The sequence below is a fragment of the Cetorhinus maximus genome, chromosome 2 (genome assembly GCF_964194155.1).
Source record: "Cetorhinus maximus chromosome 2, sCetMax3.hap1.1, whole genome shotgun sequence".
NCBI classification, from domain to species: domain Eukaryota; kingdom Metazoa; phylum Chordata; class Chondrichthyes; order Lamniformes; family Cetorhinidae; genus Cetorhinus; species Cetorhinus maximus.
Genome location: NC_135880.1, coordinates 95,662,066 through 95,681,227, shown reverse-complemented (window position 1 = coordinate 95,681,227; position 19,162 = coordinate 95,662,066). Strand labels below are relative to the sequence as shown.

At 44.6% G+C, this 19,162-nt stretch overlaps 1 protein-coding gene across 3 annotated transcripts in view; it reads right to left on the bottom strand.

Moving 5' to 3' along the window:
* Window positions 1-19,162, bottom strand: part of rorb (RAR-related orphan receptor B) — a 259,117-nt gene that overhangs the window by 108,492 nt on the left and 131,463 nt on the right. The window contains exon 1 of one of the 3 annotated variants that reach the window (XM_078567173.1): window positions 2,149-2,197. The exons of the other annotated variants lie outside the window; for them this stretch is intronic. Coding sequence (XP_078423299.1) covers window positions 2,149-2,188 — 40 coding nt within the window. The 5' untranslated portion in view covers window positions 2,189-2,197. Of the gene's footprint in view, window positions 1-2,148; window positions 2,198-19,162 lie in introns of those variants that run through there. 3 annotated transcript variants of the gene reach the window in all.

The window sequence follows — 19,162 nt, the reverse complement described above, 5'->3', positions numbered from 1 at the left end:
CAACATAATTTAAACAAAAAAAGTATCCATAATAGGTTAATTAATTTCAACAAAATGGCTTCCAATTTAGTTCAAGTGCTGTGAATACGCTTTGCCTCTTCTCCAGTTTGAATCTGGAAAGTTGCTGAAAATTTGATAATCTGTTCTGGTTAACCATTTTGTGATCAACCTGCTTTTAAACCCATAAGTCTTAAAAACAACATGTCTTGAAACTCTTAGATGTTTATTTTCTCCAAGCAAATCAAAGAACAACAACTACATTTATATAGTGCCCCTCTAATATGGAAAAATGTCCCAGGGTGGTCACAGAGAAAAATCAGACAAAAATTGACAGTGACACATAGAATGAGTTATTAGGAGGGGTGACCAAAAGATTGGTGAAAGAGCTGTGCTTTAAAGTGCATCTTAAAGGAACATCCGGATTAGGGGCATAAGTAGGCCATTTGGTCTCTCGAGCCTGCTCCACCATTTGATAAGCTCATGACTGATCAGATTGTGGCCTCTGCTTTCTTATCTACCCACTATACCCTTTGACTTCCTTGTCAGTTAACAATCTAGCCTACTCAGCCTTAAACATATTCAATGACCTGCCTCCACTGTTCTTTGGGGAAGGAAATTCCACAAACTAATGACCCTCTAAGCGAAAACATTCTCCTTATTTCAGTCTTAAATGGGAGACAGACCCCTTATTCTTAAATTGTGTGCCTTAGTTCTAGTCTGTCCCAGAAGGGGAAGAAGGAGAGGTGATCAGTCTTTCTAGCCACAGACTAATGGTCAGGAGCTGGAAACCAAGCCGATTCCCCACTCCACTCCCAAAGCTCAGGGCACTGAGTCAAGTAACTCAGCATATAGCTGGGGTTGAATCTGGGACCTGCTTACACTCTATGGCTCAGAACCATGCCAAATTCTATTACTAGAGACTTCAACAATATTATTTCTATTTGCTTATTTACACACCTTACAGTTAACTCTTCATAAGATCAACTCTTCATAAGATCACATCATTGAGAGGATAAGGTGAAATTGTGATCATCGTAAACATGGGTGGCCTGATTGGGTTTCTCTCGACATTAACCTATTCCACTACAGATAATTAGGACCACTATTGCTTGCAATTATAAATATGTTGGTCTATAAAGAAGATGGTGTTTAGCATTCTAATCACCTGTTACATTCTAAGAACTGCTGTAATATTCAAACATCCTCAGCAGTCTTTCCAAAAGGGCACACAAGGTTAAGGAACTGTTTAGTAAAATTAAAGAATTGGATTTTAAAACCCTGAATCATTATCAATTGCAAGCATTTATTTATACCTGTATATTAGATGTTGGAAGCAAAACTCTATAATTCACAGAAACACTGGCTTCATAAGGAAAGTTTTTAGTAAGCATTTTCTTGCTTCAAATGGGGAGAGAAAAATTGCATCAATTGCAACAAATTATGTGAAGAGACGTGTTTCAATGTTAGTTATACTTTCACATCAAGTGCTTGTGAAAAGTTTGTCAAATACTTTTTCATGCAGACATCTCCCTTTGAAAACATGAACTAAAAGAGGACTTGATAGAAATAATGTGATCCTATCAATTTTTTTACTGTATTAAAAAAGATTGCTTTTTCAATACTATTGCCAATCTATGTATGATACAAACTTAACTAAGAACTGGCCAAAGATTAAAGGAAACTCGATCTCGTTCTGCTGATAGTGCATACTTTTCTTAAATAGATTAAAATCTAATCCTAAATACCATTGTGCAATATAGGGCCACGTCAAAACGCGGCTTAATATGGAACATTTGTCATGAAATTTCTACCTGCTATCATTCAATGTTTAAGTAAGGCATTGTGCATTGACTCCTTACATCTACTTTTATTGAAATAAGTTAGACCTGGGTCATGAGAAACATTGCAGTGAGGGCACTGGAGCTTTATGAACACAATCATTTTTCATCTATTGGGTCTTTATTCACTATCAGCAATGAATGGGAAACCAACAAATAGAACAAAAACAATTGGTAACATGGTGCAATCTGTGCTGAATTCTATTCAGAAAACAACAATCTTTTCAGTTGTACCTTCTACATACTTATTAGAATGTATTAACATTGCACCAAAGATTTACATAGAATTCATGCTAAGTCCTCTACTTACTTATAACTTCAGTTTTCATTTTCTGCTGTGTTTGACACATGCTTTCAGTAAGAACAATGGCACAAAATATTGATGCTGTCTCCTTAACAGACAAAAATGATCCTCTTGACAACCAGCGCAATACTGTAATAGCATTAAAAAGGAAGAATTATTAACGAGATGGGCTGTACCATTCCAACATTAATAAGATAGGGGTGTCCAGAGAACTTTGACGTAATTGTTGCTTTAATTTCCTTTCCTGTGCACTGAGCTGTGATTAGCAGGAAAAGTAGCTTTTGAGGAAAAACTCCTGTAATCTTCAGTTATTTTTTTTCCCAACATAGACATTTCAGTGCTGGTACATTTGTCTGATGAATGCAATGGGTTGCACTGATATCCCTATGAAGTCTTGATACAATGGCTATGCAGTAGAGAGCAAGCCTCTTCAACTGACCCCATGAAGCCAAAACATAGTAGGCTTTTTTTTAACAACACCTGGGCAATTAGGGTACAGGTGCAAACGTTGTGTCAATATTTAAAGAGGCACTGGGTTCAATCGTGCAGGGGAAAAATAGCGAGTGTGTTAACAACAGATGACGTTATTAACGTGCAATTCGGCCAGCAAGCTAAGGGAAATAAGAGTTCATCAGGTGTTGCAATTCTCCAGAACTTGCTAGTCAAGTTACATCACTCTGTATCTCACCCTATGCCTCACCATTAAGAATTTGCTGGATTTGTGCATTAATTACGCATTATATTCAACACATATTGTAAATAAGGATTATCACATGTTGAAAAGATAATGAGTGGAAATTAAGCTCTCTGACCTAAACATTGAATATTTGAAACTACGGCCAGGATTTTCCATTCGTTGGGCAGGCTCGGCGGGAGCGGTCGTAGAGCCAACTGCAATCGGCTCCGCACTGCGATTTCACGAGGCCAGGCCAATTAAGGCCCACCCAGCGTAGGACGTGAGCGGTAGCGCTGAGAGCTCTACCTGTGTGGGCGGGGGGGGGGGAGGAGGGAGAGTCGGGTCCTGTGCTATTTTGCGCATGTGGGAAAAAGAGTGCTTCAATCTCCCTAAGGCACAGAGCTGCATCAGGGAGATTGAAGCGCTTTTGAAAAAAAAATAAAAGCAATAAAAATTTAATGAACATGTCCCCTCATGTGACTGTGTCATGAGATGGGACATGTTTTTATTTTTCAAAAAACATTATTCAATTTGTAAAAGATTTAGGAAACCTCATCCCGCTCATGGATGAGGTTTGCTAAAAAACGTAAAGGCCGCTTGGCCTTTTTGCCTGCCTGCCAACCGTAAGGTTGGACGACAGTGTAAAATTCAGGTTAATTATCTGGTTAATGGCCTTAATAGGTCTATCAATTATCGGCGGGTGTGCAGCCGACTCCGATGCACGCCCACTGAACGAAATATCACGCGACTTCGCGATGATGTTGGGACGCACGCCTGTCGTCATCGCGCGTCATTTAGCGTTCCGGCGCGTTGGGCGCACGCGCAGGCCAAATGGAAAATTCTGCCCTATGGGTGGAATTTTCTGTGCCTGTTGGCTTCGGGCTTCATGGCGGGTGTGAGCCGACAATATGGTGGAAGGCTAAAAATCAGTTTCAAGACGCCATGAAACCAGTTTGCGATTGTCCGCTCTGCCAGTCAATGGGGGGCCACCTTTCCCGCTGCCGGATGTCGGGAACTTCATTTCAATACATCTGCATATCATTATAAGTTCTGCTCGCTGGAATCAGCCCCGCATGCTGGATCATCCAGGCACGTCAGCATGATTGCACGCTGCCGTATTTCACAACTGAACATAAGCGACGTGCACCTGGTGAGCTGCACTTCACTCGGGACTTTGAGGCTTGTTTGCCTATCTTACTTTGGGCAGCACTCGCGGTCATCAGTGCCAGGCTTCGCAGGCAGCCACCGCATCACTTTTAGGGGGGCTCACAGGCAGATCTCTACCTACCAGACCAGTCATAAGGCCAGGGGTCACTATTCAATAGTTGCAGGTCTAGGCCTTGCTTGGGGAAGGGGGATAAGTGGCCTCAGGCAAGGGAAGAGGCTGCAGGGCTTGGGCATTACTAGAAAAGTAGGGTATCCCAGGGTGTGTGTGAGGACACATGTTGATTTGTACAAGTGGCCTCAAGAGGGTAAGGGCTGAAAAGGCAGTCTCCAGAGGAGATATGGCCAGATGGAGATGTGAGAGAGTGAGTGGTGATGTCCCTTGAGCTGGCAGTGAGTGAGATGCCAGTGAATGTGAGATGAGCTTGTGAGTAGGTGAGTTGAGGTTGATGAGGTGGTTGCTTTACCCTGGCGGCACAGATTAGATCATTCATCCTCTTTCCGCCCTGGATGGCGAACCTCCTCTGTGAAGCATTGGCAAAGACCACCACTGCCACCGCCTCCCAAGCCAGTGCGGTGACACTGATGGGCCTCCTGTGGCCAGAGTGGGGGTAGAGGACATCGCAGTGGCTCCTACGGTGTCCAGAAGGCGTCCCAGGGATGCACCACTGAATTGGGGCTCTGCAGTCTTTTTGCCTTTCGGGGCCATGTCTTCTGTGCAGCAGTCCTGGGCTGGAAGAACTGAGAGGTGTACATGCGGTTGCACTTTAAATATGGCACCCAGCGTGAGGAAGCGGCAAGGTGACGGCATGGCAGATAAATCAGAGGCCGCCCACCAGCGAAATGGCGTGTTTCCCGGGAATGCATGATTAAGGAGGCGGATTGGGACGACATGGCGTGAAAACTGGCTATTGCACCCAGTGGGTAAAACATCCTTTCTCCTGCCTGCTACCACACTTAGTGCAAATCTAGGAAAATTCCACCCTCTGGCGTTTCATTCCTTCAGATGGTAAATTGTTCAGTGATACTTTAAAAAGGTTAATTTTTAATTTTTTTCCCCTTAATCTCTTTGTTCTCTTTTTAAACCCAATCTTTCCAACCCATTCTGTATTTCTCTGTACCTGATTTGACTCTGATCCATCCTCCTTCTCTGTCATTCCTCTATTTATTTCTCAATCCTTAATTGCCAATAGTTAAGAATATAAGATATTGGCTGGAATTTTCCAGGCTTGTTGGTGTTGGACGTCATGGGGGGTGACGGGATGGAGTGGGGGGTACATGACAATATGGCGATAAGGCCAAAAATTTGCGATTGTCTGCTCCACCCGTCAATGCCAGGCCACGTTTCCCATTGCCACACGTCAGGAACCTAATTTCAATACTTTAGCATCTCATTATAAGCCCTGCTCACCAGAATCATCCTCCCACACTGGATTAGCCGGGCACGTCAGCGTGATTGCACGCCAACGTGTTTCACAACTGTACATAAGTGACGTGCACCTGGCGAGCTGCACTTCGCTTGGGACTTCGAGGTTTGTTTGCCTACCTTGCTTCAGGCAGCACTCACTGTCATCAGCACCAGGCTTCGCAGGCAGCACCACATCACTTTTAGGGGGCCTCACAGGGAAGTCTCTACCTACCAGACCAACTGTAGGGCGGGGGTGGATTTTCAATGGCTGCGGGGATAGGGCTTGCTTGGGGAACGGGGAGAAGTGGCCTCAGGAAAAGGAAGAGGCTGCAGGGCGAGGGCTGTACTGTGGAAGGAAGGTATCCTGGTGTGTGTGTGGGGGCACATGTTGATTTGTGCAAGTTCCCTCAAAATGGCGAGGGCTGAGGATGCAGTCTCCAGAGGAGATGAGGCCAGATGGAGATATGAGGGTTTGTGTGAGAGAGAGTAATGTCCCTTGAGCTAGCAGTGAGTGAGATGCCTGTTTAATGTGTGTGTTTAAAATGGTTGATATGATGGTTGCCTTACCCTGGCGTCACGGATGAGATCATTCATCTGTTTCCAGCACTTGGATGGCTGACCTCTTGTGTGCAGCATTGGCACTGACCGCCTCTGCCATTGCCTCCCAAGCCAGAGTGGTGAGACTGATAGGTCTCCTGCGGCCAGAGCAGGGTAGAGGACTTCACGGTGGCCCTCCATGCTGTCCAGAAAGCATCCCCGGGATGTGGCACTGAATCAGGGGGCAACATTCTTCTTGGCTTTTGGGCAATCCTGGGCTGTAAGCATTGAGGAGTGTGTGCGCTGCTGAAGTTTAAATATGGCCCCCTACACGAGAAAGTGGTGAGGTACAACGTGGCGGGAAAATCAGAGGCTGCCCGTCAGTGAGACGGCATGTTTCCTGTAGCTGCATAATTAATGAGGCGGAAATAGGATGATACAGTGAGAAAACCCACCATTGCGGCTGGCGGGTAAAATTACTTTTTTCCCACCCACTACCACACTTTATGCAAATCTGGGATGATTCCACCCATTGGTTCTACTGTTGCCAGAAGTACCAGATGTCCCATTTCCCTTGCCATGTTCTTAATCAGACGCAATCCTAGTAAGTTATGGCACAAAAACTTTGAGCTGTAGGGCCCAGATGAAAGTTTAGTTAATGGGGTATGCTACAAGATGCTCCACTCTAGAAATATCTGGCTCAAATTGAATTTTATTTTTATTTGTTCATGGGATGTGGGTGTCACTGGCTAGGCCAGCATTTATTGCCCATCTCTAATTGCCCTTGAGAAGGTGGTGGTGAGCTGCTGCCTTGAACCACTGCACTCCATGTGTTGTAGGTACACCCACAGTGCTCTTAGGGAGAGAGTTCCAGGATTTTGATCCAGCGATGGTGAAGGAACTGCAGTATAGTTCCAAATCAGAATAGTGCATTACGTGGAGGGGAACTTGCAGGTGGTGGTGTACCCATGTGTCTGCTGCTCTTGTCCTTCAAGATGGTAGAGGTCATGGGTTTGGAAGGTACTGTCAAAGGATCCTTGGTGAGTTTCTGCAGTACACCTTGTACATGGTACACACTGCTGCCACTGTGCATCGGTGGTGGAATGTGTGAATGTTTGTGGATGGGGTGCCAATCAAGCGGTTTGCTTTGTCCTGGATGGTGTCGAGCTTCATCTGTTGGAGCTGCACTCATTCAGGTAACTTGAGAGGATTCCATTGCACTCTTGGCTTCTGCCTTGTAGATAGTGGATAGGCTTTGGTGAGTTACTCTCTGCAGAATTCCCAGCCTCTGACCTGCTCTTGTAGCCACAGTATTTATTTGGCTGGTCCACTTCCATTTCTGGTCAATGGTAACCCCCCAGGATGTTGATAGTGGGGGATTCAGCGATGAATGTCAATGGAAGATGGTTAGATTCTCTCTTCTTGGAGATGATCATTGCTTGGCACTTGCGTGGCACAAATGTTACTTGCCACTTACCAGCTCAAGCCTGAATATTGTCCAGGTCTTGCTGCATATGGATACGGATTGCTTCAGTATCTGCTTCAGAATCCTGGCTTAAAAGTGACATACGTGAGACTGCCTCAGTTTTACCACAGAATTACACAATAATGCAGTTGTCACAATAATTGCTAAAACAATTAAACAAACAAAATTGAAGATCTTGAACTGAACAAGTAAAAATTAAGGCTGTTGATGCTGGGGCAATTGAAGCTTTCAAGATTGAGATCGATAGATTTTTGTTTGATAACGTTAGAAAGGGACATTGAGCTATGATCGGGAAATGAAATTGACGTACATATCAGCCTTTATCTAATTGGATAGCAGAGCAGACTTGAGGGGCTGAATGACCAACTCTGTTTCTATACTAAAATTGCACTGCAATGGTTCATGCTTTGGCAGCTGGTGCAATGCTGTTATTCCAAGTAGCTGCAGGCTGGAAGAAACTGCTCATGTGAAACTTTGTTGGAAGTGTGTTGGAACCCTCAGCGAGGTATATAAAAGGGCACTTCCAATGAAGGTACAGTGGCGGAACGATAGCGGAGTGGTAACAACTCCAAGCAAATTCTCCCCATTCTGTGATGGTTCTGAAGCTAAATTTTTGATGGAAGCTCTTGGAAAAGCTGATTCCACAAGGAATTCTTGAAAATCATGATGATTCGCTTTTAATTAGCAGCTGAATATCAAATCCATCTGTTTGACTATTATTTTGAGTGATATAAAATTGTTAATGGCTACACACAATTTGATGAGACATAGGGATAACTGGGATGGCTAATTAGGGAATTGTGGAATCATGATTCTGTCAGAAAGTGTTTGACAGCAGATTGCATACATCTAGATTTGAGTGCACCAGTAACAGGCTGCATTCTAGGCATGTACAGAAGTACCAGCAAATGGAATATTTTCATTATGGCTGCCGGTGATGTGAACTTGCAAAATTATTTAGAATCTGCAATTTTTGTTTAAGTTAAATAAATTACATATCATTACATTTAGAATCATATTGCAGAACGCCACCCCTTTGTTTATCTGCCCATCATGATGCAAAAGATCATTAGCTATGTCTCCAACAACTGTTTGTCTGCATTTAAACCCATGTGCCTATATAACCTTTGAACATGAGCTTGCAGTGTCTACTAGGTCATGGCTCTGGCCCACGGGCCCTCATTATAACTTACACAAATAATCTGAATTGGGACTTGGCCAGTGGCATGTGGGAAGGGCCAAAAGGCACAAGGAAATTTAGCGGTGTTGTGTATTGATTTTGGTAGGGAAAACTGGCACAAATAGTCACCACCTGATTTTGCTGCCAAAATGTTATTTGCTCTGGTCATCGACAAATAATACCAAAAACAGCATGGAATGTCTAGGCCCATATGTCTTTTTAATTTTGATTTTATAAGGCCTGCAAGAGCAGGAAACAAGGTTGGCACGGTGACTTAATTAGGCAGGTGCCAAAATTTCGCTTTCCCAATGGAGGGTTCAAATTCAGAGATCAACTCAGTGGTGTTTGGGGTGGGTCAGGCCTCACACTGTCCCGTAGTGGTGGGGGGGCGGAGGGGGCTGATGGATGTGGAGTGAGGTTGGAGGCATGGAGGAGTGGAAGAGGGATCCAAGGGAGAACAGAGACTGGGGTCAGGGACACAGAGGAGTGAAATGGGAAGGGCCTGGCACCCTAGGTATGGGGGAAGGGGCTGGTGGGAAGAGTCAGTCAAGGTAAGAAAATGAGGAGCCTCTAGAGCGGAGTTAATACTGTCCACCTGTGGGTCCATCTCAGGGTGCTGGCTGGTCGAGTGCTTACAGGGTTTTGAGTTCACCTATGACATTTCAGTTATCCCTGCTGAGAGTGATTTCAGACAATGCCTTTATAAGGCAGAGGAGGGAGGGCCAGCTGAGCCTGCAAGTCCAGCAATGTCCCACAGAGTGGTGAGTACGACACTGGACACTAACATGAACATTTAATAAAGAGTGAACACAAAAACACAACATTGTTTCTTCCACAACAAAGAAATGTTCCCAGAGATAAAAACAAAAAACTGCGGATGCTGGAAATCCAAAACAAAAACAGAAATACCTGGAAAAATTCAGCAGGTCTGGCAACATCGGCGGAGAAGAACAAAGTTGACGTTTCGAGTCCTCATGACCCTTCAACAGAACTAAGTAAAAATAGGACCATGTTCATAGGACCCAGTTTCATTTTATTCTTCGTCTCATCCGACACCTCAACCAGAAACTTTTTCTCTTTCTCTCAAGGGCTAAGGAACGCAAGCTCCAACAACTCATCGACACCAACACCCATCTAGGGCCCTCCACCCCTGCCTGTCCCTCCGTCCCCACCCCATCTTCCAATCCCAGCCCTGGCCGTGTATTCACCATATCCCCTGACCTTCCCCTCTCTGACGCTGAACATTCAGTGCTCAGCAAAGGACTTAGTTTCATACCCTTACGCCCTCATCTCAATGAATTTCGGGCTCGGCACGATGCTGAACTCTTCTTCCGCCGCCTTCGTCTCCGTGCTCACTTCTTTGGGCAGGAGTCCTCTCCCCATTCAACGAATCCTTTTACCCACCTCCAATATTTGCCCTCCACCTGGACCCCTCCCTCTGGATTCTTACCTTCTCTTGATCTTTTCATTGAGAACTGTCGGCGTGACATTAGTCGTCTCAATTTCTCTGCTCCTCTCACCCATTCTAACCTGTCTCTCTCTGAACTTACTGCACTCCATTCTCTCAGGTCCAACCCTAACATTGTCATCAAACCCGCTGACAAGGGTGGTACTGTTGTTGTCTGGCGCACTGACCTCTACCTCGCGGAGGCTGAGCGTCAACTCGCAGACACTTCCTCCTACCTTTCCCTGGACCATGACCCCACCACTGAACATCAAGCCATTGTTTCCAGGACTGTCACTGACCTCATCTCCTCTGGAGATCTTCCTCCCACAGCTTCCAACCTGATAGTCGCCCAACCTCGGGCGGCCCGCTTCTACCTCCTACCCAAAATCCACAAACAGGACTGTCCCGGCAGACCGATCGTGTCAGCCTGTTCCTGCCCCACGGAACTCATTTCTCATTATCTTGACTCCCTTCTCAATCCCCCTGTCCAGTCCCTTCCCACCTACATCCGTGATTCCTCTGACACTTTATGTCACATCAACAATTTCCAGTTCCCTGGCCCCAACCGCCTCCTCTTCACCATGGACGACCAATCCCTCTACACCTCCATCCCCCACCAGGATGTCTGAGGGCTCTCAGCTTCTTCCTCGAACAGAGGCCCGAACAATCCCCATCCACCACCACTCTCCTCCGTCTGGCTGAACTTGTTCTCACACTGAACAATTTCTCCTTTAACTCCTCTCATTTCCTCCAAATAAAAGGTGTGGCTATGGGTACCCGCATGGGCCCCAGTTATGCCTGTCTCTTTATGGGGTATGTGGAACATTCCTTGTTCCAGTCCTACTCTGGCCCCCTCCCACAACTCTTTCTCTGGTACATCGATGATTACTTCGGTGCTGCTTCATGCTCTCGTCGGGACCTGGAAAAATTTATTAATTTTACTTCCAATCTCCACCCCTCCATCATTTTCACGTGGTCCATCTCTGATACTTCCCTTCCCTTCCTTGACCTCTCTGTCTCAATTTCTGGTGATAGACTGTCCACCAATATCCATTACAAGCCTACCGACTCCCACAGCTACCTCGGCTACAGCTCCTCACACCCCACTTCATGTAAGGACTCCATCCCATTCTCTCAATTGCTTCGCCTCCGTCGCATCTGTTCTGATGAAGCTACCTTCAAAAACAGTCGCTCTGACATGTCCTCCTTCTTCCTTAACCGAGGTTTTCCACCCACGGTAGTTGACAGGACCCTCAACCGTGTCCGGCCCATCTCCCGCGCATCCGCCCTCACGCCTTCTCCTCCCTCCCAGAAACATGATAGGGTCCCCCTTGTCCTCACTTATCACCCCACCAGCCTCCGCATTCAAAGGATCTTCCTCCGCCATTTCCTCCAACTCCAGCATGATGCCACCGCCAAACACATCTTCCCTTCATCCCCCCTGGCGGCATTCCGTAGGGATCGTTCCCTCCATGACACCCTGGTCCACTCCTCCATCACCCCCTACTCCTCAACCCCCACCTACGGCACTTCCCCATGCATACGCAAAATATGCAACACCTGGCCCTTCACTTCCTCTCTCCTCACCGTCCAAGGGCCCAAACACTCCTTTCAAGTGAAGCAGCATTTCACTTGCATTTCCCCCAACTTAGTCTACTGCATTCGTTGCTCCCAATGCGGTCTCCTCTACATTGGAGAGACCAAACGCAGACTGGGCGACCGCTTTGCAGAACACCTTCGGTCTGCCCGCAAGAATGACCCAGACCTCCCTGTCGCTTGCCATTTTAACACTCCACCTGCTCTCTTGCCCACATGTCTGTCCTTGGCTTGCTGCATTGTTCCAGTGAAGCTCAACGCAAACTGGAGGAACAGCAGCTCATCTTCTGACTAGGCACTTTACAGCCTTCTGGACTGAATATTGAGTTCAACAACTTTAGATCTTGAACTCCCTCCTCCATCCGCACCCCCTTTCCGTTTCTTCCCCCTCCCTTTTGTTTTTTCCAATAATTTATATAGATTTTTCTTTTCCCACCTATTTCCATTATTTTTAAATCTATACCTTTTATGCCCTTTTAGTCTTATTTCACCCCACCCCCTCTAGAGCTATCTGTACCTTGCGTGTCCTGCTATCCATTCTTAATTAGCACATTCTTTTAGATAATATCACCACCTTCAACACCTCTTTGTTCTTTTGTCTGTGACATCTTTTGGTTATCTGCTCCTATCACTGCTTGCTTGTCCCTACAACCACCGCCACCCGCCCCCCCTCCCCACTTCTCTCCCCCCACCCCCGCCCCCACCTTAAACCAGCTTATATTTCACCCCTCTCTTATTTTTACTTAGTTCTGTTGAGGGGTCATGAGGACTCGAAACATCAACTTTGTTCTTCTCCGCCGATGCTGCCAGACCTGCTGAGTTTTTCCAGGTATTTCTGTTTTTGTTAAAGAAATGTTCCCAATGTTCCTGACACCATCAATGCATGAGGAGTACCAGTATGTTTAGCTCACTGATTAAGGATGATGCACACTAGTGAAACCAATGTAATGTGAAATATTTACAAGTGAAATTTAAATTTGAAAAATACCTGTGCCACTTTTGTGCTCTCAATAAGTCTTATGTTAATGGCAATAGAGTTGGGCAGAAAAGTTGTGGCTACAGTGAAGAACCTCCCTGTTTTCCCAGGAGTCGTACCTGCTGCATTGTTAGCTGATGGCAGCTTTCACCGCCGAAAACTTTTCCCCACCATGTGATCGGGCCATGTGAGAAACTGCCATGCATGTCACCAACACTTAAGTGGGAACCAGCAAAAGCAAAAGAGTGGGAGTGAGGCTTTTCCTATTCTGCCATCAGGAATGGCATGTCACGGTTAAAATTCCGTCCCAGGAGATTTTTTGGAATACCCAAATCCTTCATTCACATGCTTGTATTTACAGTCCTTCAAGTCTAAATCTGGTGGCACTGATACCTCTATTGAAAAATAGACACCCATATCAGCACACCTTGGTTTCAAGTTCATGTTTTAGTGTACAATGTTATATATGAAAGAATACAATGAATATTTTTTGCTTTGGTTTCAACAACTGTGACAATTCACCATGTTACATCTATCTAAAAGAACTGGCAAACATTGTATTTGACAAAGACATTGTTTTTGTGTTCTCTTACTTTTAACATCTGCCCATTCCCTTACATCAATCGTTGAACCAGCCCACTTCCAGTTTACAGCTGAGAGGATGGCCACATTTCTCCATGTTTTTTATCCTGACTACATCTTCCACAGACCTGAATTTCCTGGGACTTTTTGCATATAAGTAGGATTTCCACCTCTGAGGAAGCTATGGCAGTGCATTTACAGAACATGTGAGGAAATTCAGGGGCTATGTTTTTTTAATTGCGGTTTCAGACCCAGAATTCATCCACATTGCATCAAGATACATTGGACTAGATCAATTAGTGTACCACATAATCTTGCCAGTCTTTCATTAACTTTACTGTTGTTTTACATGACTAAGTACAATGTTCAGTTCAGGACTCAACTTTTCAGCTTCTTCACTTGCAATCATATGCTGCCAGATTGACCTTTCATCAGAACTGAACCATCGACCTGAAGTGTTATCTTTGTTTCTCTCTCCACAGATGCTGCTTGGTCTGCTACTTACTTCCAGTATTTTCTGTTGTTATTTAATATTTTCATCATCAGTATTGGTAGCATTTACACAAAGTGTATGCATAACCAGTAACTTTAACAACGTACATATTCCGCCCATTAGACAGTGAGAAATTTCATTTGGGAGATATCAAGCACAGGAATTGGATTTCTATGGGGGTTCTCCTGAATATCCACTGTTAATTCAGGAGGTAGATCCGCAGAAACCCTGAGGTATTTTAAAGATAGGCAGACCAAACATAAAAGTAAAATTTCGCTGGTGTACATACCATCCCCTCCTCTGCTCAGAATTATAGTGGTTAAATATAAAGAATCTTTAACTATCCTTCACACATTGGTAATCATGCCACACGCACGCACGCACACACACACACACAAGTTGCCTTCCAAACTGACTCCTGGATAGTACCTCAAAGAAGCTCAGTTATCCAAACTATGGCAAGTTTTCAGTCATAGCTTTGCTTATGTTACACAAACATTTCAATGTTACTCAGTGATACATACAGACAGATGGATAAGACAGCTTAGTAATGAGTCTTTCCAGGCTTCAATACACAGATGAATACTGTAAGTGACATCAAACAAGATTTACCAATGCTCACTATAAAAATAACCATGCTGGATGCAGGACATGGTCCATCAAGTTGCCCGGTAGCTCAGTTTAGCTTTTGAAGATCCAAGGATTCCCACTATGTACCAATACTTCGATCAAAGACAAAGGAACTCAGAGGGGCATAATGTTTTCAGCTATAAAATGCTATCCAACTGAATTTGATTTTACGTTCAGATTTATGGACCAGAAATTTCGCCCCATCGGGGGGGGGGGGGGGGGGTTGTGCAGGGGCGGGTGCGAGCCCGATCAGCGCCACGCCACCATTTTACGTGGGCAGGCCAATTAAGGCCCCACCAGTGTGATGCTCGGCCGGAAGCACCAAGCATCCCTGTGCGGGCAGGGGGACAGGGGGTAGGATTCCGAGAGGTTCCCTGCATTCTTTCACGCATGCGTGCGAAAGAGCGCAGAGATCTCCCCGAGGCACGGAGGTGCCTCAGGGAGATTTGTTTCAGTGCTAAAGTTTTAAATAAAGGCTTTTAACACTTTTAAAACATGACCCCTCATGTGACCCTATCACATGAGCTGGGACATGTCAAAGAATAAAAGTATAAATTTTTATTAGATTTTAAAACACTTCATGAAACCTCATCTCGCCTGTGGATGAGGTTTCATGAAATACACGAAGGCCGCCTGGGCTGTTCGCCTGCCCACCAACCTTAATGTTGGACGGGCAGCTTATTAAACTGAATTAATTAGGTTTTAAATGGCCTTAATAGGTCTTTGACAATTCGGCGGGCGCGCAGCCAACTTGGCAGTGTGCCCATTGATCTGAAAACCTAAATGACGCGCTGTGACGTGAGCACGCCCACCCGATGTCACCGCGCGTCATTTTATGTGTCGGCGAGCAGGACCCGCCCCCGCTCGCTGACAGGAAAATTCTTCCCATGATTTTCAAGAATACAGAAGTGAAGAATTATGCTCAACATATTTTAGTGCTCATATTATACAATGGATTCCTTTCAAAGCTTCCAAGTTGTTGGGGATTCCAAGTTTGTCACTTTATTTTCAGTCATGCATTATTCTGAAAGTTTAATGTGTAGAGGATATATTATGAAGCCCCATGGGGTATAACTTCTATCCTACACCAAAATGTTATGTTTTGGGGTTACTGCACCAGATATCCTCTCAGGCTTCTCATCATTGGTCATTCATCTAAGTGGATCCCTGGTCCCCCTAAATCCAGAATGCTTTTTTCACTGCCCAATATTCCCGAGATAACAGGAGGAGATTGCTCAAAGAAGCGGGTTTTAAGGTGTGGGGTGGGGAAAGGAGAAGGAGAGAGGTGTAGAGAGGGAATTTCAGAGCATGAGGCCTAGCTAGAGGCATGGCTGCCAGTGGTATGGCGAAGGTGGTTGGGGGTGGGGCGGGGTGGGGGGGGCATACAAGAGTACAGTCAGTACCATAAACATTTTGTCTGCATAAGACTGTATGCTTGTTTAGTTCAGACTGTGGTACAGCAACATCTGCTCTCGTTCTTCAAGTTTATATTGCTGAACCGGCTCCCTTATAACAACAGAATATCAATGGATATTGCTCGCCAAGATCCAAGCCTAAGCACCAGTGTGAAAAGACCCATAATAATATAGACTAGTATGACAGTAGAGAGCAAATTCAGTGTAGAGTTTGAACAAGCCCCCTCAAAAAAAAAATCAGATGATTTGCACTGAAGGTTCAAAAAGAGCAGCAGAAATAAAGGATCAAGTATAAAAGAACAGAAAACTGTGAAGTTATTCAAAAAGCTGAAGCAGAAACAGGGAACCTGGACTGAAGTTGGCAGAAGTGAAAATGAATATAAACAAAAGATGGAACAAGATGACATTTCAGGAAAATAGTTAATTCAATTCTAACAGAGTTGCACTGCCCTTTGCTGGTGTCATTGCATTGTCTGAGTAACAGGGATAAACGTGGACTTGTTGCCAAAAGGAAATGGAATAACATGATTGAAAGGATAATTGACAAACTTACATTAAGTGACAATCAAACACAAGGATGCAAAGAAACAGCCCTGGAGCCTATTGTGTTTTGAAGTTGCTTTTACTGTTTGATTTACATTTCCCTAGTTCTTTTTGAGCATGTTCAGGAAATTTTAAGCAGGAGCTAGGATGGATAGCACTGGAAGTGGCCTTCTTTTATCATTCTGCCAAACAGATGGGATGCTGTTCACACATCAAATGTTTTTTATTTCTTTCTTTTGTTGACTTCAGCCAACCACTCATGAAGCAGGAAGCCAAAGTACTTTGAACAATTTTAACAGTGTTGTTTTTCTGGATACATCTGCTGGACTGCACAGGAAAACAGAACACAATTGTGGAGCAACTGAGAACCAATTTTGGTCAAGTGCAGGCATCTTGGGTGACAATGTATTTAAGGAGGCAAGTAGCGGATGTTTTGACTGCTGGTTTGGGTGTGTTTACAATAATTGATGATTTGCTATATATTAACATTAATAAAATCTTTTCAACTGTGTTCTTGTTTCTGTAGAATTTGGTGTACATCACATACATAACACTCACTGTTCATGAAATCTGTTTGAAATTTTTCCATACGGTGCCTTCTCTTTTATTTTCTGTGTTACCTCACTATGTTCCATTTCTGTGGTCATGTATTATGCAGCCTCATAGAGGCACAATGCTCAGACACTCAGTCAGTACTTCAAAGCAGTCCAGTGGGAGCAGATCTTACACTTGAATTGTTTTTAAAGAATTTTATTTTTAAGACCTCTAGGGAAGTCAGACACTCATCCACTGCTAAATTTCCGCAGAATCAAATGCATATCCCCTTCTCCACCCTCTGCATGCTCTGCAAATTATTAATAATCTAGTGTGTAGCAAAGTTTGGAATGGGAAATGCCAATGAAGCCAAGATTCTGTAGTGGCCATCATGTGTGTGTGCAGACCTTCCACCCGCACTTGCCTGTATCTCTTGCTTGTGAGGGGAGTTCAAATGTGTTGGATAAGCATGCACCCGAGTTAGGTGTGGGGGAAGGAATCTGTTAAGATAATTTGCTACTGTGTAAGTGGGCCTGTGGTGCAGACTGAGCAAGTTCAAAAACCTTAAGAACAAACTCTATTTTAAACATGTCAATTTGGGAGCCTTTAGATGTAATATACTTGGATTTCCGAAAGGCTTTTGATAAGGTGCCACACAAAAGGTTAATATGCAAGATAAAGGCTCATGAAGTTGGGTGTAATCTATTAGCATGGATGAAGGATGAGTTGACAGACAGGAAGCAGAGAGAGAGAGAGTGGGGATAGATTTTCAATTGGAAATCTGTACCTGGTGGAGTGCCGCAAGTATCAGTGCTGAGGCTTCCGCTATTTTCAGTCTATATTCATGATTTAGATGAACAGATTGAATCACTGACTGTGGCTGACAATACAAAGCAGGGGAAATGTAAGCTGTGAGGAGGACACAGAGAAGCTGCAAAGAGAGGTTAAGTGAGTGGGTTGTTGCCCACTCATTATACACCATTATACACATGGTGTATAATGTGCAGAAGCATAAGGTTTTGCACTTTGATACCAAAAATAGAAAAGGAGGCTTTTTTAAAAAAAGGCATGAAACGTTTAAATGTTGATGTTCAGAGACACTTGGATGAACTTGGACAAGGTATGCCAAAAGTTATCATGCAGGTATAGAGAGCAATTAAGGAGGGAAATGGCATGTTAGCCTTTCTTGCAAGGAGACAGGAGCACAAAGAGAATTGCATTGCTACAATTGTATAGCATTTTATTAGATCACATCTGGAGTACTGTGCCCAGTTTTGATCTCCTCATCTAAGGAAGGATTTTAAAAAAAATTCATAGGACGTGGGCATCACTGGCTAGGCTAGCATTTATTACCCATCCCTAATTGCCGTTGAGAAGGTGATGGTAAGCCACATTCTTGAACCGCTATAGTCCATGTGATGTAGGTCCACCTACAGTGATGTCAGGATGATTTGGATCCAGCAACAGTAATGGAACAGCAATATAGTTCCAAGTCAGGATGGTGTGTGGCTTTGAGGGGAACTCGCAGGTGATGGTGTTCCCATGCATCTGCTGCCCTTGTCTTTCTAGATGGTAGAGGTCACAGGTTTGGAAAGTGCTGTTAAAAGAGCCTTGGTGAGTTGCTGCAGTGCCTCTTCTCTATGGTACACATTGCTGCCACTGTGCTTTGATGATGGAGATGTGCCAATCAAGCAGACTGTTTTGTCTTGGAAGGCGTTGAGCTTCTTAAGGTGTTGTTGGATCTGCACTCATCCAGGAAAGTGGAAAGTATTCCACCACATTCCTGACGTGCCATATAGACAGTGGACAGGTTTTGGGAAGCCAGGAGGTGAATTATTCACTACAGGTTTCCTAGCCTCTAACCTGCTCTTGTTGTAGCCAAAATATTTATATGGCTTGGAAGCTGATAGTGGGAGATTCAGCTATGAAAATGTCCATTAAATGTCAAGGGGAGATGGTTAGATTCTGTCTTGTTGGAGGTGGTCATTGCCTGACACACGTGCGGTGCGAATGTTACTTGCCACTTATCAGCCCAAGTCAGAGTGTTGTCCAGGACTTGCTGCACATGGGCACAGGCCCTTTCAGTAGCTGAGTCATGAATGGTGTTGAACATGATGCGATCATCAGCGAACATACCCATTTCTGACCTTATGATGGAGGGAAGGTCATTGATGAAGCAACTGAGGTTGGTTTGGCCTTGGACACTACCCTGAGGAACCCCTGCAGTGATGTCCTTGTACTGAGATGATTGACCTCCAACAACCACAACCACCTTCCTTTGTACTCGGCACAACTGCAATCAGTGGAGAGCTTTCCCTCCCAATTCCCATTGACTCCAGTTTTGCTAGGGCTC